Source organism: Thamnophis sirtalis, unplaced genomic scaffold (assembly GCF_051295495.1).
Source record: "Thamnophis sirtalis isolate CommonGarterSnake01/CBP01778 unplaced genomic scaffold, rThaSir2_p1.2 scaffold_13, whole genome shotgun sequence".
Lineage (NCBI taxonomy): Eukaryota > Metazoa > Chordata > Lepidosauria > Squamata > Natricidae > Thamnophis > Thamnophis sirtalis.
The window spans coordinates 8,408,836-8,433,689 of record NW_028261393.1 but is presented as its reverse complement, the minus strand read 5'-3'; the positions used below and the strand labels follow the sequence as shown (position 1 = coordinate 8,433,689).

Genomic DNA, 24,854 nt, shown 5'->3' with positions numbered 1-24,854 from the left:
AACCTCAGCAACTTTAAGCTGTGTGAAGTTCAACTCCCATAATTCCTCATGCTGGCTGGGGAATTCTAGGAATTGAAGTCCACGCAGCTGAAAGTTGCTGAGGTTGAAAAAGAATGGGATAGAACAGGAGTGTCAAACTGGATTTCTTTGAGGGCTGGATCAGCATTATAGTTCTCTGTGGGCTGGTGTGGAGAGAGTGGTGGTGGTGAGATGGGGTAGACACCTCCTGCAGCACTCTGCCAGCCCCCCGGGGGGGGGGGGCACATGAGGCCCATTTTGGCCAGCAGACGCACCACCAGCAGGTCCTTTGATATTTCCAGGCTGGTTCCATGGGCTGGATTTAAGCAGCCTGTGGGCTGGATGCCTTGCATTTGACACATTGGGATAGAGGTTGACCAGACCAGTGGTGGGATTCAGCCAGTTCGCACCTATTCGGGAGAACCGGTTGTTAACTTTCTAAGCAGTTTGGAGAACTGGTTGTTGGAAGAAATCTTATTTTGTTTTTTTCCACTTTACAGGACTAATCCTGTAAGGAAGGCAGGAAGGAAACATCCTGGTGTTGTTCCTAGCCTAATCTTTATTGTCCTCGTTTACAGAAACGGCTTTTCCAGTTAACCCTTATTACATTTTAACAGCTAAGACGAAGCGCCCATCGACATGAGTGACCTTGAGTTGGCCACGACCACCCAGTCACATGACCACCAAGCTACACCTACACAGCTGGTCATTAGGGCAGAGAACTGGTTGTTAAATTATTTGAATCCCACCACTGGACCAGACTCATAGTCAATTCATTTACATGTCTTCTAAAGTACCAGGAAATGGGGCTGTGAGATTTCTCCTAATCCAATTCCCACCAGCCCAACCAACCCTGGCACACTATTTATCTTCTAGCTCCTGACAGAGGGCAAAGGGTGGAAGCTTAGTTGCCATAGGAGGCTCCATAGGAGAGCAGATGAATTGAAGGGGAGAAACTGAGTCAGAGGGTCCGACTGTCTCCTCAATCATTTTATTCCACTGTCTTTAAAGGGATATGCATTAATCTAGAGCAGTGCTTCCCAATCTCGGTCATGAGTGGACTTCAATTCTGCTGACTGAGGTATTCTGGGAGTTGAAGTCCACGCACTTTAAAATGGCTAACGTTGTGAAATAAGGAGTCAGGCAGACAAAGAGGCAACAAGCTATTATAGAAATTAGGGATATCCAGTTTCCTTAATGGGCAGCTGCTCTGGCACTGGCAAAAGGCAAATTAGCTTTTTCTCCTAGTACACCACTATGGAACTTGCAAGGATATTGCTAAATATCAACACCAGTTGGAGAAAGAAGATGGCTGGAAGAGCTATTTTCATGACACTGTCATAGTGTGAGTTTTCTCTAGGGCAGGGGGGTCTCCAAACCTGGCAACTTTTAAGACTTGTGGACTTCAACTCCCAGAATCCATCAGCCAGAATGACTGGCTAAGGAATTCTGGGAGTTGAAGTCCACAAGTCTTAAAGTGGCCAAGTTTGGAGACTGGTGATCTATGCAGTACTTGGTCCAACACTGTGTTGACACACAGAATGATGGATTAAACCAGGGTGGGCAACATAGAGCCTCCCCGGCCCCTTTTTATAGTCCTCGCACTTATGAAATCTGGCATCTACGGTCCTCATCCATTTTCAACAGCAGGATGGTCTGAGATCTAACTGAGCCAGGCCTGAGAGATCGCCTCCTGCCGATTACCTCTCTCAGACCAATTAGATCGCACAGGTTGGGTCTCCTCCGGATTCCATCTGCCAGCCAATGTCGGCTGGCTACTCCCCGGGGGAGAGCCTTCTCTGTTGCAGCTCCGGCCCTCTGGAACGAGCTCCCTGTTGAGATCCAGACCCTTACTACCCTCCAGGCCTTCCGCAAAGCCACCAAGTCCTGGCTGTTCCAGCAGGCTGGGGCGGGGGGGGGGGGTCTGAGAAACATCTACCTCCATAGAAATTGTGAATGTTGGTTTTGTTTTTAATATGTTGTCTTTGTCTTGTTCCCCCCTTTCCCTTGTCTTTTGTGAGCCGCCCGGAGTCCTCCGGGAGTGGGCGGCATACAATACAAATAAACAAATAAAATAAATAAAGGCTTCCCTAGGAAATGGGATTAAGGGCTCCCGCCTCTCTTCCTGGGGGTTAATAGAATATTGAAAGCCCCCGACACAGCGCTTTCCCCTTTTTCCATTCCTACAAACTCAAGACTTCATCTCCTCCTCCTTCTTTTATTCTGAAAAAAAAACAACCATAGGTCAGAGAAGTCTTGGGAAGTAGGTCAGAGTCGCCACGGATTCAGGCTGGGGAATCCAGTACAGTCCAGGTTGTTCAAGGGGACAGCTGGAGGGGGAGGGAAGAAGGAGGGAAGGAGGGAGAGGAGAAGAGGGAAAAAAACGAGCAATGAAACAAAGGCAAGAGACAGGATGTTGGCATGCTGACTCACAGCTTCTAGTGTGGGTGGAGGTGGGATAACAGCCTTGTGGAAGAGACATCTGGAGGCACTGAGCAAAGGACCACACAGTGTGCCATGCAGAAAATACAGTAGATAAATCCTTCCCCTTAAAAAATGGTGGTGTTGGAAGACCCCACACCTGAGGTCAAGATATCATGGTGACATTCTCCTCTGATAGCTTAAAAAGAAGGTGGCGTGTGTAGACCATGTTTCTCAAACTTGGTGACTTTACCTTTAAACCCCTACATGGCTCAGGACCCGGATATCTATGAGACCGTCTTCTGCCGCACAACCTCCCTAAGACCGATAAGATCGCACAGGGTGGGCCTTCTCCAGGTGCCATCAGCTAGACCAGTGTTTCTCAACCTTGGCCACTTGAAGTTGTCTGGACTTCAACTCCCAGAATTCCCCAGCCAGCGAATGCTGGCTGGGGAATTCTGGGAGTTGAAGTCCAGACATCTTCAAGTAGCCAAGGTTGAGAAACACTGAGCTAGACAATGTCTGCTGGCGGCGCCTCGGAGGAGGGCCTTCTCTGTTGCCGCTCCAGCCCTATGGAATGAACTACCCCTAGAGATCCGGACCCTACCCACTCTCATGGCCTTCTGAAAAGCTATTAAAACCTGGCTATTCCGGCAGGCCTGGGGCTGTTGACCTCTTGACCGAGGTCCAGCCCCGCTTAGACTGGGTGCATGATGTGTTTCTTTTAATTTGTTCTCCTGTGTTTGTCTTTTTAACCTTTTTCTTAAAATTTTATTTCTGTAAGCCGCCCGGAGTCCTTCAGGATTGGGCGGCCTATAAATTTAATAAATAGAATAGAATAGAGTGGGTGGACTTCCAATCCCAGCATAGCTGACTGGGCATTTCGGGGAGTTGACATCCATTCTCCTTAAAGCTGTTGAGTTTGAGAAACACTGGGACCATTCTGAGGAAGATCAAGAGAGGAGGAGGAGGAGGAGGAGGAGGAGGAGGAGGAGGAGGAGGAGGAGGAGGAGGAGGAGGAGGAGGAGGGTGGCCTGGTTATTTGCATCTCCATGACTAGGGCCAAGGTGGCGCAGTGGTTAAATGCAGCACTGCAGGCTACTGCTAGATCAGCAGTTCAGCCGTTCAAATCTCACCGGCTCAGGGTTGACTCAGCCTTCCATCCTTCCGAGGTGGGTAAAATGAGGACCCAGATTGTTGGGGGCAATATGCTGACTCTGTAAACCGCTTAGAGAGGGCTGAAAGCCCTATGAAGCGGTATATAAGTCTACTGCTATTGCTATTGCTATTGCTATGACTTTGAGGCGAATCTAGGAATAAAGAGCTTTGATATGGATTGAGAAGGAAGGAAGGAAGGACCGATCCACCCACTGGGGAAAGAATCAAGATTCAAATGCATTCATTATTTTGGGCTGAACAGATAATACAAAATAATACAATAGCAGAGTTGGAAGGGACCTTGGAGGTCTTCTAGTCCAACCCTCTGCCTAGCCAGGAAACCCTATACCATTTCAGACAAATGACTATCCAACATCTTCTTAAAGACTTCCAGTGTTGGGGCATTCACAACTTCTGGAGGCAACTTCTGTTCCACTGATTAATGAAAGGTCTGGTCCATTAGAAAGAGTGAGGGGGAGGGAGGACACCATACACCATGGAGATATGAATTGGTGAAATTAACAGATTTTGCTGAGATGAATAAACTAACTTATTTGATTAGAGAAAAGATATTGGTGACTGGAAACCCCTTATGGACTTTTTGCATATATATATATTTTAAAAATGAATTTGGGATTTGTGGAACGGATGACCGACAGGATAGATTACCCATCAAAGAGAATTCAATCTAAACATTCTCTTATTCTAGGTGAGGATCCTTTTTGTGGATCCTTCTCTGATAGCTATAAGACAGTGTTTTTTCCAGCCTTGGGAACTTTAAGAGGTGGCGCAGTGGTTAAATGCAGCACTGCAGGCTACTTCAGCTGACTGCAGTTCTGCAGTTCGGTGGTTCAAATCTCACCGGCTCAGGGTTGACTCAGCCTTCCATCCTTCCGAGGTGGGTAAAATGAGGATCCGGATTGTTGTTGGGGGCAATGTGCTGACTCTGTAAACCGCTTAGAGAGGGCTGAAAGCCCTATGAAGCGGTATATAAGTCTAACTGCTATTGCTATTGCTAAGATGTGTGGACTTCAACTCCCAGAATTCTCCTGGCAGGCTGGGGAATTCTGGGAGCTGAAGTCCACACATCTTCAAAGTTCCCAAGGCTGGGAAACCCTGCACCAAGCGGACTTTTCTCACACCGTATTAAACTATAAACCAACCACATCACGGCTTGGCAAACGGTGCAAACCACCCCTATTCAGTTGGGGGGGGGAAACAAAGAAGAAGAAAAAACACTTACAGAAAAGGGGGTTGCAGGCTAAATGGATAAAATAAAAGCTCTACTAAGCACCATATAATAGTGACACTCATGCAGGCTGAGGGAATTGTATTCCCCCAGACACGGGAAACGGTCTCATTCTGAAAGACTGCAAGAGTATTAAAATCAAGGCCAGGCAAATTTATGTTGCTCTTGACAGAGTTATTAGCCATTTTGTAAGTCATTGCTGGCTGCTATTAATGCATTATAGGCAGGTAATCGTGCATTTGGCCATAGGGCCATCTTTTATTTAAACCAAGGCAAGACGCTATGGTGAAACACAGGTGGGGGAGGGAAGGGCGAAATCAGAAACCAGAAACCAGTGTTCTGACTGAGGCTTCCCAAGAGCATGAAGGAAACTCCTGGTCCCGACAAAAATCCCTTTTCTTAATTGACACTGAATTCTGCTTATTCACATCCAGCAAAGTCTTTCAAGGGAGGATTTACAGTCACAGACCTTATCTGGCTTGGGAGGATTTACAGTCACAGACCTTATCAGCTGCCAGGCCGATCTCTGCAAAAACTTGGCAAGGAGTCTCAGAGAGTCACGAACCAATTAAGCAAACTAATTGTCTCCTGCAAACTCCACTCCCCTTTTGCTCCTCCTTTATTTCCTCTGGGAGGGGCCATTCATCATCCAGCCTTATTCCCAAGTTGACCCCTGTTCTTTAGCTGTTCCCTTCATGTGGCAACTCTGCACATGTGCACACTGAGAACAGGATCCAGCTGTTTGCCTGCCTCACTGATGTCTGACGACAGGTAGTCCTTAATTTACAACAGTTCATTTAGGGACTGTTCGAAGTTACAAGGACACTGAAAAAAAAAGATTTATGGCCATTTTTCACACTTACAACCACGGCAGCATCCCCAAGGACATGTGATCCTTGGACGGGGGGGCGTGGACTAGATGACCTACAAGATCCCGTCCAACTCTGTCATCTAATTTCAAACTGTGATGTAGTCAAGTAAGTTTCGAATACTGGGTGAAGTTCCTACGTGCAAAAGTTTGCAGACTCCGAAGGAACCAAACTAATTAACCCACATGAAAAGCTCACTGCGGAACTCCAGCAGGGAAAATCTGAGGCCCACGCCTACACCATGCAATTTTGGTGTCGCAGGAAGATGCTCACCTTAGCGTTGCGTTGTCCCCTTGGCAAACTGTGTAATTGTCAGCCGGCTGACTGAAATCTGCACCTCGAACCAGCAGCCCTAGGCAGGCAAAGACACAACATCAGAAGACAGCATGAACATTGGGCTGTGAAGAACTGTCTCCCCACACACACACCCAACACACACACACCAAGAGATGGCAAAAGCAGAAAGTTCCACAAAGATAATTTTCACGGGAGGTGAAAATATGCAAGCTTGGGTAGTTACACAGAAATGGGTAAGATTTGCAACAGTCTATCCGGGAGGTGACCACGCCATGAAGGACCACGAACAAAGCCTCCTGGTGCAAGAATGGGTACAACTGGTGCATAACACAAAGCCTTAAAAAAACCGTCCTAGCCACTGGTCTACGACAACGTCCCATGTGGAATTCACCATAGCTTAATCACCACGGCCAACTCACCATAGGACATCTTGCTGTGGGACAAGAATTACACTAATTTCAAAGAAATAGCGGAATACAATCAGAGCCGCGGTGGGGCAGTGGTTAGAGTGCAGTACTGCAGGCTACTTCTGCTGTCTGCCGGCTGACTGCAGTTCGGCAGTTCAAATCTCACCAGGCTCGAGGTGAACGCAGCCTTCCACCCTTCCGAGGTGGGTCAAATGAGGACCCAGATTGTTGGGAGCAATGTACTGACTCTATAAACCGCTTAGAGAGGACTGTAAAAGCAGTGTGAAGTGGTATATAAGTCTAAGTGCTATTGCTATGAAAGAAAGGAAACCAAAGGAAGGCCATGCCAAGTTGACTGTGGCGAGTTGACAGTGGCAGGTTGGCTGAGGTGAGTTGCCCCATTCCACCTAGCCACAACCGTCACCTGCTCTTTGAACAGGAATCACAAGTGAAGAAGGACCCCCCCAGACTGTGTAAATGCAGGGGTGTCAAACTTGGATTCATTGAGGGCTGCATCAGGGTTGTGTGTGACCTCGGGGGGCTGTGGGCATGGCCAGCTCAATGTCACTCATGTCGGGAGGCACCTATGGTGGCCTGAGCCATCTGCCAGCGAAAATGGGCTCCCGGGCTCTGTTTTCAGCTGCGATGGCCTCCTGCAGCCCTCTGCCAGCAAAAACTGAATTCAGGGGTAGGCGCGCAGCCCTCATGAGCTTTATTTCTGGCTGCGACAGCCTCCTGCAACCCTCTGCCAGTGAAAACAGAGCTCAAGAGGGCCTCGGGTGGTCCTCCCGAGCTCCGTTTTCACTGGCAGAGGCACCACGAGCTGGTCCTTCACCGTTTCTAGGGTGGTTTTGCAGGCTGATTCCATCCCCTGGACCTTGAGTTTCACACCCCTGGTGTAATGGGTCTGTTTGGCATGGTCCTGAACTGGAAGACCCCCCCAAACACACACAAAAAATGAAAGCTACTCAGCCTTGCCAGCAATCAGTTAAAGCCTGCTGCCCCCCGCCCCTCCAGGCCTCCACAACCTCTAGGCGCTGGGATAAGACGTTCACAGCATTGCTTAATTTGCCGGGGGCAGAAAGATATAATTGGGTGCCATCGATGCACTGATGATATTGCACCCTATAGCGATGGAGGATCTCGCCCCGCGGCTTCGTGTCGCCGTTAAAATCTGATGCCTGAACATTTTTATTTTCCTCCCCTTTTGCATTTTCATACATCTTTATCTGAAACACTTACCGTAACCTTGTAGGGATTTTACCCGAAAGCTGCAGACATTTGCACATATCCTTCCTTAAAATATGCATTTAGAGTGGCACACTATTCCCAAATATAGGTATCTCGGATAGGAGTGTAACAAGTAATACACCACCCACGCGCACACACAGGCACACACACCTGATCCTAAAAATAAGCATTTTTAGCTCAGAATAGATTGCCAAAAATTAAATGTAAGCCAGGCTCTCATTTTCATGTAACTCCTGGAAGCGCAAATCAGGTTAATTTATAAAGAAATATGATCAAAATAATGCTACCCAGTATCTCTCTTTCTTTTTTTTCCTCCTGACAATGACTAATTAGATACCTCTTGAAAAGTGCAGGTCAAGCTTGGCTAATGCTAAAATGAGAGAGTTCTAGATAATCTCAGGGCTGTGGGCTAAACTGGGAAGCGAAAGAGAGGAAAAAGAAACTCTGTGGGAAAGCTGTGCAAAAACATTTGCATATGGCTGCTGAAAAAAATAAATAAATGGAAGAGGTACGTCTATGAAACCAACCGCAAATGAAGCTTGGCTCCAAATTGGATTGTTGGAAAGAAGGAGAGGTACAGCTGGTGGGATTCAAATAATTTAACAACCGGTTCTCTGCCCTAATGAAACAACTGGGTAGGTGGGGCTTGGTGGTCACGTGACCATGTGGGCGTGGCCAACTCAACGTCACTCAGGTCGATGGGCGCTTCGTCTTAGCTGTGACGATGTAATAAGGGTTAACTGGAGGGGCAGTTTCTGTAAACAGGGCAATAAAGATTAGGCTAGAAACAACACCAGAATGTTTCCTTCCTTCCTTCCTTCCTTCCTTCCTTACAGGATTAGCCCTGTAAAGTGGGGGAAAAAACAAAAGGAGATTTCTCCCAACAATCGGTTCTCTGAGCTGCTTAGAAAGTTAACAACCAGTTCTCCCGAATAGGTGCAAACCGGCTGGATCCCACCACTGCAGGTATCATCTATATCAGGAGTGGGGAACTACGGTCCTTTTATGGACTTCAACTCCCAGAATTCCTGAAGTCCACAAGTCCTAAATGAGCCACAGTTCCCCACCCTTGTTTTCTATTACTGCATGGATCAAGCCAATAGTTGCAAGTATAAGGATAGGTTGTAAATCCATTTTTTCAGTGCCATTATAACAGTCTCCCAAACAAGTGGTTGTAAGGCCAGCCCTATCTGTATGTGGATTTATATGGACTTCAACATCCAGAAGATATTTGGACTTTAACTCCCATAATTCTTCAACCAACTGGCTGGGGAATTCTGGAAGTTGAATTCAACATATCACAAAGGTTGAGAAGCATTTCAGTGGTACCTCGGTACTCAATGTTAATTGGTTCCAGGCGGTACGACGAGTACCAAAAATGATGAGCACCAAGCAATTTTTTCCCATCAGATTATAATTTAGTGAGTCACTAGGCAGTTGACATTGACAAGCGCTAGCTTTTGCACTGAATACCAAACAAATGACGAGTACCGGGACAAAATTTTCACATGAAAATGTGTTGATTATTATCAAATCAAATGAGTGTTAAAGCAGTTGAGTACCTAGGTACCCTGTATTCTATTCTGCTTTCCTTACACAAGGCTCCTTGCAGCCTGAAGGTGAGAAGACTTCAAAGGAGGAGTAAGGACCAGAAGCCAAATCTGGCTATAGGGATGACGCCATGGGATACTCTAGAATTAAGGTCTGCTTTTGCTTATGGAGATGCTAAATTACCTGCTTTGCTGAAGGCTCTTCAGTGAAAGAAGGGAAGGATAGAATATACAAACTCCACCCTCCAAACTTGGCTGGCCAGCCAATCAAGTCAAAATCCTGTTCTGAAGGCAATCTCAGAAGTTCAGGCACAGAAGGCTTTTGTGGCAGAAGAGATAAGCTGTATACTATTTGTACTTTACAAGGTCTGGCTCAACCAGGCTTGTCTGTCACTTGATGTGATGACTGTGGCATCCGATGATGATTAGATGGTCTGGATGTGCCCAATCAAGTGCTGGGGGGGAGGGGAGAGAGAAGAGGAGGAGGAGGAAGTGGGGGAAGAGGAAGAGGAGGAGGAAGAAGAAAAAGAGGAAGAAGAAAAAGAAGAAGAAGAGGAAGAAGAGAAGAAGGAGGGGGGAGGAGGAAAGGGAAAGGAAAGGAGAGGACAGGAGAAGAAAGGAGAGGAAAGGAAAGAAAAAGAGACAGACAGAAAGAAAGAAAAAAAGAAAGAAGGAAAGAAAGAAAGAAAAAAGAAAGAAAGAAAGAAAGAAAGAAAGAAAGAAAGAAAGAAAGAAAGAAAGAAAGGAAGGTTTATGCCAAGATTCAGAAAGCTGCACTGTCTCTTCTGGAATGCACAGCCCAAGTGATTCATCGGACAGCTGAATTTGCACAACGGTGGGGAAAATTTATTCTGCAGAGATTCAGAAATACTTGTTTAGGATGATTACATCTTAGCTTAGACTTCCCATGCTCCTTTTCAAGGAAAGATGCCTTTTATTGGCAGAGATATTAAACCGTCAGCTTTCCTTTGTCTCTGATAATCCTGCAGTAACATTGGGAGGAGTGGGGGGAGGTTATTGAGGTTTTCTAGAGGGGTAGATTTGAGGGGCCTTTTCCCCCCATAATAAGTATGTGAAGCAAACAATTGATGGTGGGGATGTAGTGTCTTTTTTAAAAAAAGGAAAGAATCACCTTGCCCCAAATATTATCTGGTCATCAAAGTTCAGCAACACATTTGTAATAGAAACAGAAATAGCAGATTTGGGTGGGACCTTGGAGGTCCTCTAGTCCAACCCTCTGCTGAATTGTGTGGGCTGCTGGGAGCAACAGAATTGAGAGCCGAGGTGGCGCAGTGGTTAAGGTGCAGTACTGCCGGCCACTTCAGCTGACTGTTATCTGCAGTTCAGCGGTTCTAATCTCACCGGCTCAAGGTTGACTCAGCCTTCCATCCTTCCGAGGTGGGTGAAATGAGGGACCCAGACTGTGGGAGCGATATGCTGACTCTGTAAACCGCTTAGAGAGGGCTGAAAGCCCTATGAAGCGGTATATAAGTCTAACTCCTATTGCTATCGCTAATTGAAGATTGATGTCATGGAAACTACCCAGTTTTTTCTCTAATTTAAAACCCAGAATTCTCAGCCAATGTTGCCTCTTGTAATCGGATAGGAGAATATAGCTTGATACAGTAGGCTGGTTTTGCCCCAAACTGGAAATAATTAAAATGCAGTCACGTGAGTATGGGACATTGCAAATGGTCGTTAATGTCTCATGTGTCCACAGAGGAAGAGCAGCAGTTGGAACTTCGGAACCAGGTCCTACAAACACCAGGGAGGCCCGTCGTAACTTTCAATGGTCACTAAGTGACCAGTCGTAAGTGGAGAACTACCCGTATACTAAATTACTGTATAACCCCCACCCGGGATTGCTGTTCAAACAGAGTTCAGTGATGTTTCCTTGGGAAATGAAACTGCAGCAAAACAAGAAGCGGTTAAGGCTCCAAATCTATTACATCTATTAAAAAAATCTATTAAATTACAAACTAAAATTTCAGTTCCGTAAAATCAGCTTTTCAAATACTTGTAACGTTTCCTTTCCCCTCAAATGAATTCCTGTCTCCCTACAGAGGGAAGCGTTATTAAAAATATATATTAGAATGTGCCAAGATGGATAGGTTAACATTTAAAAGAAAAGAAAGCGAAGAAACAGAATACTCGTTAACATGGGATTTGTATTACCAATGGCTAACAGAAACAGAGGTTAGAAATTAAAAAGATTAAAAATATTTTTTAAAAAAATTGTATTGAACATTTTGCAATGGATAAACTAATTGTACTACTACCTTGTGATTAATATTGACATGTTTATGATTATGATTATGATTATTATACAATTGTATCACAGCGGCCAGTTGTTTTGCGGGATTTGGCATTGGTTACTAGTTGGGCCCCACCCAGGGGCCTAGGACGTCGTAACGTATTTTCGTAATATGCCAAAACTCCCATTATATTATATTATATCCTTATTATATTATATTATTATTATTATTATTATTATTGTTGTTGTTGTTGTTGTTGGATTGTTATTGTGTCCGGACAAACCCTATTCAATAAGATATGGAACTTTTTCTGTTTATTAAAAATGTATTAATATAACATATTTTTTTAAAAAATTGAATTCCTGTCTTTTCTTTTTTCCAATGGAAGTAGTCCTGTGGGAGTAGAAATTCAAAATTCAAAGCCCACTAAAACTACACAATATTCTTCATTTTCAACACTGTCAGCCTACATCTCCCTCTCCTATTGATTGGGGGGGGGTGTTGTTATTCTCCCCCCTGGTGTTTCCTTATATATATATTTTTAAAGTGCCTCCTTTTTCCCTTGACCTCTGACTTCAATCACTAGGACAATATTTCCAGGCAGCAAAATCCCTGAAGGACTGAATCACTGCCTCGTTCACCGGCTGATTCTAATCGTTTTTCACTCCGCACATTAAGCCTAATTATTGTATTAATCCATTTTCTGGGTTTGCACAATTAAAAAAAAAAAAAGCTCCTGCTTTGCAAAAAACACGCTAAAAATCCCACGCAGAAAGGCAAAAATCCGCAGGAATGCTAACTTAGCTTCTTCCCCAGTTGTGTTTAAACTTACACGAAACCCACAGTGGGAACGGAATTGCAATTCCCCCTTTTGTGGGCTACTCCCAGGAAATGTTCTGCTTGTAACAATCCCTCTTGGTGACCTAAGACTAAAAAAAGAAAAAAAGAAAGAAAGAAAGAAAGAAAGAAAGAAAGAAAGAAAGAAGAAAGAAAGAAAGAGGGAGGGAGGGAGGGAGGCAGGAAGGAAGAAAGAAAGAAAGAAAGAAAGAAAGAGAAAGAAAGAAAGAAGAAAGAAAGAAAGAAAGAGAAAGAAAGAAGAAAGAAAGAAAGAAAGAAAGAAAGAAAGAAAGAAAGAAAGAAAGAAAGAAAGAAAGAAAGAAAGAAAGAAAGAAAGAAAGAAAGAAACCAACCGATCTAGGAAATGTTGCTAAGGACTGAAAGCATGAAACGTAGAGTGGATATTCTCCTTCGATCCCATCTCCCATCCCCCAAGGGATTTGAACGTTGAAATGGTTTGATCTCTTGTGCTTGAGTGTGTCTTGGTAATTCAAGGATGGTGAGGTTGACCTTGATTGTTCTTAAATCTAGCCACCAATCAGCAGGAAAATATGTGTGTGTGCTTCTGTCGTGAGAGAGAGAAAGAGAGAGAGAGGGAGGGAGAGAGAGGGGGAGAAAGAGAGGTAAAGAGAAGAGGATGGTTGGGGAAGGAGGGGGGGAAACCAGCCTAGGTCTTACCGGTGAAACGGCTGATTAAGATTCTGTGGAGCTGGCAGATGAAGCTGGCCACCAGCTGAAGAGGCGGGCGGCTACTTTACATGCAAAACCAGGCAGACGATGATGAGCAAAGAAACAGCTAGATGGAGAGAGATCAATCACAAGGCTTGCAATCCCACCCAGAGCGCCTTCCAAAGTTTGGGGAGCTCCCATCTTCCGTGAGACGTTTATTTGATACACAAGAATATCCCACCGTTCCTTAGAACAGGGGAAGGGGGGGATGTCTCCAAACTTGGCCATTTTAAGATTTGTGTCCCAAATGTGGTTTTTTTCAGGAAGCAACTGGACTTTCTTGCATTTGTTTTTTCTTTTGAAGAAGTTTCGCTTCTCATCCAAGAAGCGTCATCAGCTTTGACAGGATAGTGGCGAATGGAATGGAATGTATATTCCTTGCAGGCGGTTGCTCATTTGCATCCTTTTAAAGGGTCCAAGTGTTTCAATGACCCTCTAAAAGAATGCAAAAGACCAACTGTCTGCAAGGAATATACGTAAAACCTTCGATTCCCCGCTGTCAGAGCTGAAGAAGCTTCTTGGATGAGAAGCGAAATGACTTCAAAGAAAGAAAAAAAAAACAAGGAAGTCCAGCTGCCTCCTGAAAAAAGCACCTTTGGGACAACCATGACCTGGAGGACTGAGAATCTCTACAGACGTTAAGATTTGTGGATTTCAACTCCTAGAATTCCCCAGACAGCGTGGTTGGCTGAGGAATTCTGGGAGTTGAAGTCCACAAGTATGCAGTTCTCAACACACTGCGTTGACAGAATGTGGATTAAGGGTGGGCAACATATGTTCCCCCCGAATCCCTTTTTATAGTGTTGCAGCAGATTGAGGTTTGTAATCTACTTACGAAAGACCAGGACTTGAGACCACGAAGGTGAGAGAAACAGGCTTATTTGATGCATCGAGTTCAGCGTGTTCACACACCAAAATCTGAACTGCCTGGGCTCTGCCCAGGATCCTACTTTTATGCCGTGTTCCACACTGTGCATTCTCAAGGCGTTTCCATACACGAGACAAACATGACATTTCGAAAAGCAGAAGTTCACTTTGGAATGTTACAGCGAAGTACATAGGAAAAATACAAAAAAGAGAAGTTCCTATAATGTCTTAAGCTGTCAGCAGTTTTTACCTCTGTTCTATCTCTCACCCACGCCTGGCTTCCTGTGCCCCTCCTTTACAGGGTCTTGCCACACTGTTCAGCCCTATTTTTAATACTTATGAGGAAGTTGGAGAGAAAGTTCACTCCAGCTAAAAGCCAACTTTGGAACTCCAGGGCACTAGAATGAATAGCCAAGCTAATATGAATTTATAAGGTCCATTCTATTAAGACCACCTAACCTGGCCAGCCACTGGTGGGTTTACCTGTGCACCCCCTCCTGCATCAATAGTCCCTGTGCTTCTGAAATCTATTGCATCTACCATCCTCATCCAAGTTGCTGAGTTTGGAGATCCCTGTTCTAGAAGCTCCAGAAGAACTCCTTTATCCGATTTTGACCCGCAAAACCAGTGGTTTTGGGTGAACCTGGGTCTCCATGATCAACACACTGACTCCTACATACCATGGGCTCTTACACTGCCCATAATTCAGACTGAAAAGGCCTATCTGCACCAGGCTCAAAATTTTGGGCTTGGACAACCTAGAACTACAAAGATTACGGTTCGACCTAATACACAAAATTGCCTGCTACAAAGTCCTACCTGTCAACGACTACTTCAGCTTCAACCTCAATAATACGCGAGCAAACAATCGATGCAAACTCAAGGTAAAACCGCTCCAAACTCGATTGCAGAAAATACGGCTTCAGCAACAGAGTGGCCAATGCCTGGAATGCTCTTCCTGACTCTGCTGTTACATCCTCAAACCCCCATAACTTTAACCTTTAACTGTGGACCTCACCCTACTCCAGTGGTGGGATTCAGCCAGTTCGCACCTATTCGGGAGAACCGGTTGTTGCCATTGGGCAGAGAGGGAGGTTTTCTAGGCCGCTGCTGAAGATGGAAAGCTTTGTTATGCTTGTGTGTGGAAGAGGAAGTTGTCAGGATGTGCCCAAGTACCTGCACTGTGCATCTCATAAGCAACCTCTTTTTTTTCGCTCCAGCACTTGGATTATTTTCATTATTATTATTATCTCCAGCCATAATCCATTCCTCTTCCTGCCTTCTCTCCCCCCATTTTTTCCCCTGCGGCTTCTGCATTTCCTACCTGGTTACTATGCTCTCTTTTTCCTCTATCCAGTGGTGGGATTCAGCCAGCTAGCACCTATTCAGGAGAACCGGTTGTTAATTTTCTAAGCAGTTGGGAGAACCGGTTGTTGGAAGAAATCTCCTTTTGTTTTTTTCCCCACTTTACAGGGCTAATCCTGTAAGGAAGGCAGGAAGGAAACATTCTGGTGTTGTTTCCAGCCTAATCTTTATTGCCCTGCTTACAGAAACTGCCTCTCTGGTTAACCCTAATTACATTGTCACAGCTAAGGCGAAGCGCCCATCGACGTGAGTGACATTGAGTTGGCCATGCCCACCCAGTCACATGACCACCAAGCCCCACCTACCCAGCTGGTCATTAGGGCAGAGAACCGGTTGTTAAATTATTTGAATCCCACCACTGCCCTACTCCTAAGAGGTCCATAAGGGGGAGTGCATAAGTGCCACCAGCGTGCCTACCATCCCTGTCCTACTGTCCCCATTTATTTGTACTCATTTCCCTTGTTCATGTCCATGTTTATACTTATACCTGTTATCTTGGACATGTTTGATAAATCAAACCAAATTTTTAAAAAATGAAAGAAAATAAAAGTCCTGATTCCTTTCCTATAAGTAGTAGAGAGTAGGGGGCTGAGCCTAACTCCATAAATTGGGAATAACAAACGATCTCAGAAAGTGGGTTTAAGAGGGCCTGAAGCTGCTGATTTTAATGTCTGGGCAGGTTCAGGCTGACATAGACACTCTCTCAAGATTGCCAAGATCCAAGCTGTTTAAAGCACCATAAGTGATTCTGTTTTATTTTATTTAAAGAAAAAAACTCTTGAATTGAATTGAATTGAATTGATTTTATTTGTAGGCCGCCCTTTTCCCTGGGGGGACTCAGGGCGGCTCACAGAAACCAGGGAGAGGGGAATACAATACAATACAATACTACGACAACAACACATAATAAAATAATACGCAACATGCATACAACATTCGGGCGGGGTAGTGGTCCTTATCCCCAGGCCTGACGGGCGAGCCAGTTCTTCAAGGCTGTGCGGAAGGCCTGGACGGTGGAGAGGGTACGAATCTCTACGGGGAGCTCGTTCCAAAGGGTCGGGGCCGCTACTGAGAAGGCCCTCCTCCTTGTGGTTGCCAGCCGACATTGGCTGGCCGATGGGATGCGGAGGAGGCCTAACCTATGAGATCTTATAGGCCGTAGGGAGGTAATTGGCAGAAGGCGGTCTCTCAAGTATCCAGATCCACTGCCATGTAGGGCTTTATGGGTGGTCAATAGCACCTTGAAGCGCATCCGGAGATCAACAGGTAGCCAGCGCAGCTCGCGGAGGATAGGTGTAATGCGGGTGAATCGGGGTGCACCCGCAATCACTCGCGCGGCTGCGTTCTGTACTAGCTGAAGTCGCCGGATGCTCTTCAAGGGCAGCCCCATGTAGAGCACGTTGCAGTATTCCAGCCTAGAAATCACGAGGGCCCGAGTGACTGTTGTGAGGGCCTCCCGGTTCAGGTAGGGTCGCAACTGGCGCACCAGGCGTACCTGGGCGAATGCCCCCCTGGTCACAGCCGCTATATGATGGTCGAATGACAGCTGTGAATCCAGGAGGACTCCCAGGTTGCGAACCCTCTCTGAGGGGTGTAAAATTTGACCCCCCAGCCTGAGTGTTGGATTAATGGCCGAATTTTTGGGAGGAAAACACAACAGCCACTCGGTCTTTTCTGGGTTGAGCACAAGCTTGTTAATCCTCATCCAGTCCATGACGGCTTCGAGCCCCCGGCCCATTACGTCAACCGCTTCATTGATTTGGCACGGGGCGGACAGATACAATTGAGTATCGTCCGCATATTGATGGTATCTAATCCCGTGCCTACGGATGATCTCTCCCAGCGGTTTCATGTAAATGTTAAATAGTAGGGGGGATAAGACCGAACCCTGCGGCACCCCATATTTCAGGGGCCTTGGGGACGATCTCTGCCCTCCCACTAACACCGACTGCGACCTGTCCGAGAGGTAGGAGGAGAACCACCGTAACACGGTGCCTCCCACTCCCACCTCCCGCAGTCTTCGCAGAAGGATACCATGGTCGATGGTATCGAAAGCCGCTGAGAGGTCAAGGAGGACCAGGATGGAGGGATGTCCTTCATCTCTGGCTCTCCAGAGATCATCCATCAATGCGACCAAGGCGGTTTCAGTGCTGTAACCGGGTCTGAAGCCTGACTGGAAGGGGTCTAGATAGTCTGCTTCCTCCAAGGACCGTTGGAGCTGGAAGGCCACCACCTTCTCGACAACTTTCCCCAGAAAGGGGAGGTTGGAGACCGGGCGGTAGTTGTTAAGGACAGCTGGATCTAGGGATGGCTTCTTCAGGAGGGGTCTCACCACCGCCGCCTTCAGTGCGGCGGGGAAGTTCCCCTCCCGAAGGGAGGCGGTTACAACCGCCTGGATCCAGCCTCGTGTCACCTCACTGCAGTTAGAAACCAGCCATGAGGGACACGGATCCAAAGCACAGGTGGAGGAACTCACAGCTCTCATGGCCTTGTCCACATCCCCGGGGGTAACCTCCTGAAACTCAACCCAGAGCTGTTGTACTTGGTCCCCCTGAGTCTCGGCTGGAACTGCAGGTGTGGAGTCCAAGTCCGTCCGAAACCGAGCAATTTTGTCCGCTAAGAATTGGGCATATTCTTCAGCTCTGCCCTGCAAGGGTTCCCCCGCCTCCCTTTTGTTCAACAGGGAGCGGGTTATCCTAAACAGGGCCTTGTTACCATTATCTGGAGCTAAGAAGTTTCCCAACTCCACCTTCTGCCAGGCTTCTGCACTGACTGCTGCTACTGTGAAGAACCACAAGCTGGAAATGTGACTCAGCGGTGACCAGCGAGAGGGAGAGATCGTGCCAAAGTTGGTAATTAGTTGGCTGGGCCTGTGAACATTTTCCATTCACAACACTCACACGGAGAGGTCCCTGTTCTTCAAAAAATTGTCTCTGGCTCACATCGCCGCAGTTCGCTTCCCTTATTCTACTGTAGACACTCTTTGAACGCTACAAAGTCCAGAGGTTGGGGACTATGGGAAATGTAGTTTTCCTTATGGGGATTTGTAAGGAAATTAGGAGCCCCCAAAATTGAGGTCCTCAGTATCCTTCCTGCCTGGAAAATGACCCATCATAAGTATAAGTATAATCTTTATTGTCATTGTACTTGAATACAATGAAATTGGTTTTAACCTCACTGGTGCAAAATTATAACAAACGAAAAAAGAAAAAAAAACTAGCGTGTGCATGGAGTGATTGTGGTTGTATTTAAAAGTCTCACAATCCAAGGAGAGAAACTATCTTTAAACCTATTTGTTCGGCTGGCTGCACTTTGATGTCTTCTGCCCGATGGTAAAAGTGCAAAGAGATACTGACCAGGGTGTGAATCATCTCTGAGTCTCTTCCTTACTCTGCTAAAGCAGCGAGATCTGGCGATGTCATCCAGTGGTGTCAGAGGGCAACCAATGGTTTCTTGTGCCCAATTGATTAGTGAGTCAAATATATAACAAGATGGGGGGGCAGGTTAGATTTAGTTTAATTTTGAGATGGATGGATGGATGGATGGATGGATGGATGGGTGGATAGATAGATAGGATGAATAGATGGATGGATGGGTGGGTGGGTGGATAGATAGATAGGATGAATAGATGGATGGATGGATGGATGGATGGATGGATGGATGGATGGATGGATGGATGGATGGATAGATAGATAGATAGATAGATAGATAGATAGATAGATAGATAGATAGATAGATAGATAGATAGATAGATAGATAGATAGATAAGCAGTATGGGTAGATAGGTAGCAGTGGTGGGATTCAGCTGGCTCGCACCAATTCGGGAGAACCGGTTGTTAACTTTCTAAGCAGTTGGGAGAACCAATTGTTGGAAGAAATCTCATTTTATTTTTTCCCACTTTACAGGGCTAATCCTGTAAGGAAGGCAGGAAGGGAACATTCTGGTGTTGTTTCTAGCCTAATCTTTATTGCCCTGCTTACAGAAACTGCCTCTCCAGTTAACCCTTATTACATTGTAACAGCTAAGGCGAAGCGCCCATCAACGTCAGCGATGTTGAGTTGGCCTCTCCCACCTGGTCACCTGACCACTGAGCCCCGCCTACACAGCTGGTCCTTAGGGCAGAGAACCAGTTGTTAAATTATTTGAATCCCACCACTGATAGGTAGGATGGATAGATAGGTATGGATAGACATTCTCTAGATCAGGGGTGTCAAACTCAAGGCCCACAAGCCAGATCCAGCCTGAGGGATGCTTAGATCTGGCTGATGGGGCTGCCTTGGAAACAGCGAAGGACCAGCCCATGGTGCCTCTGACAGCAAAAACAGAGCTCTTGGGGCCATGCGCAGCCCTCCCGAGCTCCGTTTTCTCTGGGAGAAGTTGCAGGAGGCTGTTGAAGCTGAAAATGGAGCTCAGGAGGCCGTTTTCACTGGCAGAGTGCTCGGGCCACCACAGGTGGCATGAGTGACATGCTAGTCACTCCCACCCCAGCCCCCTGAGGTCAAACACAACCCTGATGCAGCCCTCAATGAAATTGTGTTTGACACCCCTGCTCTAGATCAACATCTGTCTACACACACAACACACACACACCTCTCATCTCACCAAGTCGACCCTTCACATTGGCCTGCAAAGCCAAACATCGACCTATTAGATTTGTGGGGTTTTTTTAGAGCTAATGGCCAACTTTTAGAACTGCCATTTCTTGATGGTCAAAATCTAGGTTCTCACTAGATACCAGCAAGGAATTAAGATTTTTCTCTATCTCTTTAAAGTTCCCAGAGCTTATTGTACCCCTCTCCTTCCCACCCTCCCTCCCCTCTCTCTCTTTCTCTCCTTCTCTAGTGCCCCATCTGATCTTTTACTTGGTGCCAGAAATCTCTACACCAATTTTGAATGTCTAAAGTTTTAAAAGGAAAGGGATAAGCTGGTGCCCACATCTTAGGAAGAGCTATGCCCCAACAAGGGGCAACAGCTTACTCCTAGGGACTCCCCTCTCCCTCTCTCTCTCCTTCCCTCCCTCCCTCCTCTCTCTCTCTCTCTCTCTCTCTCTCTCTGTGCATCCCTGCTCCCTGCCTTCTTCTCCCACCAGCCTGTCAAGACCATTCCTTTCTACCTGAAGGAGTCGGGAAGGTCAAAGCTGGGGAGATGGGAATTCATGCCTCAGAGCACAAGGCTCCTTTCCACCAATCACTGTCAGCCACTCTCATCGTCTCCCCTCTGCCAAGCTCAACGCCTTCACACTTACTTTGGATCTCTGAGCCCAACGTTTAGCACATTAAGCACAAATCAGCCCTTCGCCAGAAGGCGAACGAATCAGTTTGCTCCCAAATACCTCCTTTAACCTGCCAGGGAACGCCTGACCTCCGCATCTTGATCTCTCTCCCTCTTTTTTTCTGAACCCCGGGCTATGTTTTCAAACATAGCCGTGTTTGAAAAGAGCCATCTGACTGTCGGAATACTCCCGAGGAAGGGAAAGCAGGTGCTCTTTTATGTAAAAAGAAAGGGGGGAAAAAACCATAGACTTAATTAGTTTTTATACAAAGTGTAAGTGTGCAAAACCCCTTGGTGCATTTCATTTTACAGCTTGCATTAAACGGGAAGTGTGCTTTCTCCCCAGCTTAGGACTCAACAGATCCACTAAAGCAGGGGGTCCACCAACATTTCGGACCTCAAGGACCACTAAATTCATAATCTTTTCTTTAATTTCTTTTTAATTTTTATTTTAAACACATAAACACATCAACAAAAACAAACACATGACTTAAAACAACATAGGAACACGAAGTTCCATCGTATATCATACAGCAGTTCCGTATCGGTTTCTTTGCAGTTAGTATTTTCCCTTCTATACATTTCTATCTTGCATTCATAATCTCCTTATTCATTATCCATTTTTATGTACTATTCTATATTTATTTATACTTAGCTATTTATAACCAAATATTGTTTACCTATATTGTGCTATATATTCTCACTGTCATTTATTCTCCTACATACAATTATAGGTATACATTCACATAGTTATTCTTTTTCTTTGCCATTCTTATACTTTTGTTATTCCATTTGAAAGGTTATAATATACAGTCTTAAATCCCGCGGACCACTAATATGATCCGCCTAGCGATCGGGTGGGTGGGCATGGCAAGGTGGTCATGTGGCTGGGTGGGTGTGGCCAACTCGGTGTCACTCACATTGATGCTTTGCCAGCCTCTACTTACCACTCCTTGCCTCCCCAGCTGGGCTCCTTAGGGCCCCAACAGGAAGCAGTTGCTGGAGCTAAGCAGCCACCAGGAGAAAGAGTTGGCAAAACAACTCGGTTCAAATTGGATCTGACCGAGAAGGAGGCTCAGCAGAAGCACCTCACTGAGGACTACGAGCATAGGCTTTCCTCGCAGAAGGAAGACCTGCAGGAGTGCAAAGCCAGGTGCTGCAGCCTGGGGGCTCAGAGGGCTGAGATGATCAGGCAGTTCCAGCCCATGATGCAGTCCCACTGGAACGAGGCCCTCTGGCTCTTCGCCACCAGCGGTGCTTTCCTCCAGCCTTCACCCAAAGCCCCCCACCAGGAGGCTGAAGCAGACCCCAAGTCAGAATTTCTTCCCCTCTCCGACCCCCACAAAAAGACCCCAAAGGGGGTGACCCTCTGCAGCAACACAAACGTTCATTGCACGTATCCATCCCAGTTTGAGGACCCCTGATTTAGTGCAATATAAAAAATGCAAATAATTTTTCTCCGGACCACCAATTTTTTCTCATGGACCACCAGTTGGAGACCACTGCACTAATTCCTTTTTCTTGGAATATTCTGAGTAATCTACAACTGAACAAAAACCTCCCGAAAAGCTTGTTTCATTCTCACCTCCACCTAAAGCGCTCCGAATCCTTAAGAAAAACCCATCTCCAAGGCTATAACAGCCCATTTTGGGGGGGGGTCTGTAATGTAATCCTCAATTTACAACAGTTCACTCCATTATAACAGCATTGGAAAAAGGGACATGACCATTTTTCACGGAGCATCTTCTTGGTCCCATGATCATAATTCAGATGCCTGGCAACTGACTCATATTTATGACGGTGGCCTTGTCCTGGTGGTCATAGGATCGCCCACTGCGACCTTCTGACATGCAAAGTCAACAGGGAAGCCAAATTCACTTAACGACGGTGTTACTAGCTTAACAACTGCAGTGAGTCACTTAACAACTGTGGCAAGAAAGATAATAAATCGGAGCAAAATTCATAACCCATGTCTCACTTAGCAATGGAAATTTTGGGCCCAATTGTGGTCATAAATTGAGGACTACCTTTATTGATTTAGTTAGTTGGTTGGTTAGTTAGTTTTCATATTTCTTAAGTGCCCCTCCCTCTCCATTTTTCCCCATTTCCATGGCCCGGAAGAGCCAAAGTTTGCAGAACAAGACAATAGGTTGTGAAGCTTTGTTTCATGCCCTCAAACCTCCCTTTCAAGTGATTTTGAAATAAAAATGTTTTGGACAATCTGACTTCAGCAACGGGAGCCTCAAGGCTTGACAGGACATAAGCTGAAACAGCTTTCCTCAGCTTGGTACCTTCCAAATGCATTAGAACTTCAGTCCTCAGCAATTGTAGTCGATGTGAATAAGATATCCAGGAGACGCAAAACTGCTGAAGGGTGAGTGAAGGAAGCATGCTGGGGAAATGGCATTTTACAGTGATTCCTAAAATCTATCCTAAATGCAACGCGCTTCTGCTTCGGAAGCCTTCGAGAGATAAATTCAGAGCCCATTTTGAAAGTTAAGCATTGACTAAAAAATAAATCCAGGAAAAAGGACAGGAAACCTTTTAGGGCCAATTGCTAAAAGAAGGAGGGGAAAAAATTGTACTGGCAATTTTTGCATTTTATTATGGAAAACATGGGAATTAAGAGAAGGGATTTGAAGGGATTTCTGGAAGAATTAAGAGGGAGGGAAGTGACGGGTTTGTTAATATCCATTGAAGAGAACAAATTCCTTCCTTTATACCTGCCAAAGTGAAGACTGGTCATAAAATTATTATCTTTCATCCCCTGCAAATGGGCACTAAATGAAGCAGTCACTAAACAAGGATTACCTATGCCCTGGAATATCTTCCCTTCCGTGTTATGGGTTGTCCCAATCTAGCTAACCTTTGGAGACAACTAAAAACTGCTTTGTTACCCCTCTATCCCAACTGATGAACTGCTTATGCCGATCCTATATGGTGATTTCAGTATTATAATCCCTTCGTTTTATAATGTTTGACTTATTTTTGGACATGGCCCTGAGAACTTCACAGTCGGGGTAGAGTGGGTTATAAATGTGGTTAGTAAATAAACAGGCTTGCCTCCATTTACACAACATTCATGCAGTTTGCTTCACCTAGTCCACGACTTCGGTTCACCGACAAATGCGCGCCTGACAAATGTGCCCCGACAAAACCGCGGTGACAACACCGTGACATCAAAAGCGTGCCCACAACAGTGCATCAACAAATGCGCGCCGACAAAAGCGCGCCATCCACAAACAACATATTGGGATGCGAAAACATCTAACCCTAACCCTAACCCTAACCCTAACCCTAACCCTTACCCTAACCCTAACCCTAACCCTTACCCTAACCCTAACCCTTACCCTAACCCTAACCCTAACCCTTACCCTAACCCTAACCCTAACCCTAACCCTAACCCTAACCCTAACCCTAACCCTAACCCTAACCCTAACGTAAAAACCCTAAACGCGCTTTTGTGGGCACGGTTTTGTCAGCGCGGTGTTGTGGGCGCGCTTTTGACGGCGCAGTGTTGTTGCCACGGTTTTGTTGGGGCACATTTGTCGGGCGCGCATTTGTCGGGTCACACACGACTTCATCTATTTCCTGGGTTTTAAAGGTAAAGATTCCCCTCCCACATGCATTCTGCCACCACCACTATCACCACTATCACAAAAAATTAACAAAGCTTACTCAGCCTGTTGGGCGAACGCATTTGCTAAGGTTCTAATGGACCGGTTCTGTGTCAGAGCGTGGTCTGAATTCATACCACAAACTAAGATGAAAATATGGTTGATGAGGAATTTTCTTTTAGGTGTGGTATTTCTAGGCAGCCTTTCTTTAGTCCAAACAAACAAACATTAAGGCAAACAATAGTGAAAACTCCGTTAAAGCAAGAAGCTTGATTTGCACAGTTGACTTAGCCTAGTTTACACACTTGGATCAGGAGTGGTATTCACTTTCCTTCCTGTTCTGACCCCCTCCTCCATCCAGTAACGAATGCCAAGACAAGCTCAACTGGAATGTACTTTAATTAGCAAAACACTAAAACCTCAGTGGCTGAAAGCCAAGCATAACAAACAGATAAGGACCTTGGCAGCAACTCAGACAAATTTAGGCAGCAATAAACACAGATAAGGCTTGGCAGCAATCCAGCCTGCCAAGCTCACAGTACTGTCCTCCGACATTCAATCCTACGTTGACTTCTACAAAGAGGGCCATGTGCACAAGTAGCTTTTATAGTCTGGAGAGGAGCCTAATGACCACCAGCTGAGTGCAATTACCTCCTGTAATTGCGTAATTGTTCTTGACGCCGAGTAGCTCT

General features: G+C 45.9%; 1 protein-coding gene across 2 annotated transcripts in view; it reads right to left on the bottom strand.

Moving 5' to 3' along the window:
• IGLON5 (IgLON family member 5) overlaps positions 1-24,854 on the bottom strand; it is a 119,036-nt gene that overhangs the window by 21,745 nt on the left and 72,437 nt on the right. For both annotated transcript variants that reach the window (XM_087727257.1, XM_087727258.1), the window contains exon 2: positions 5,989-6,067. In XM_087727257.1, the coding sequence (XP_087583383.1) occupies positions 5,989-6,067 (79 nt within the window). The remainder of the gene's footprint in view (positions 1-5,988; positions 6,068-24,854) is intronic.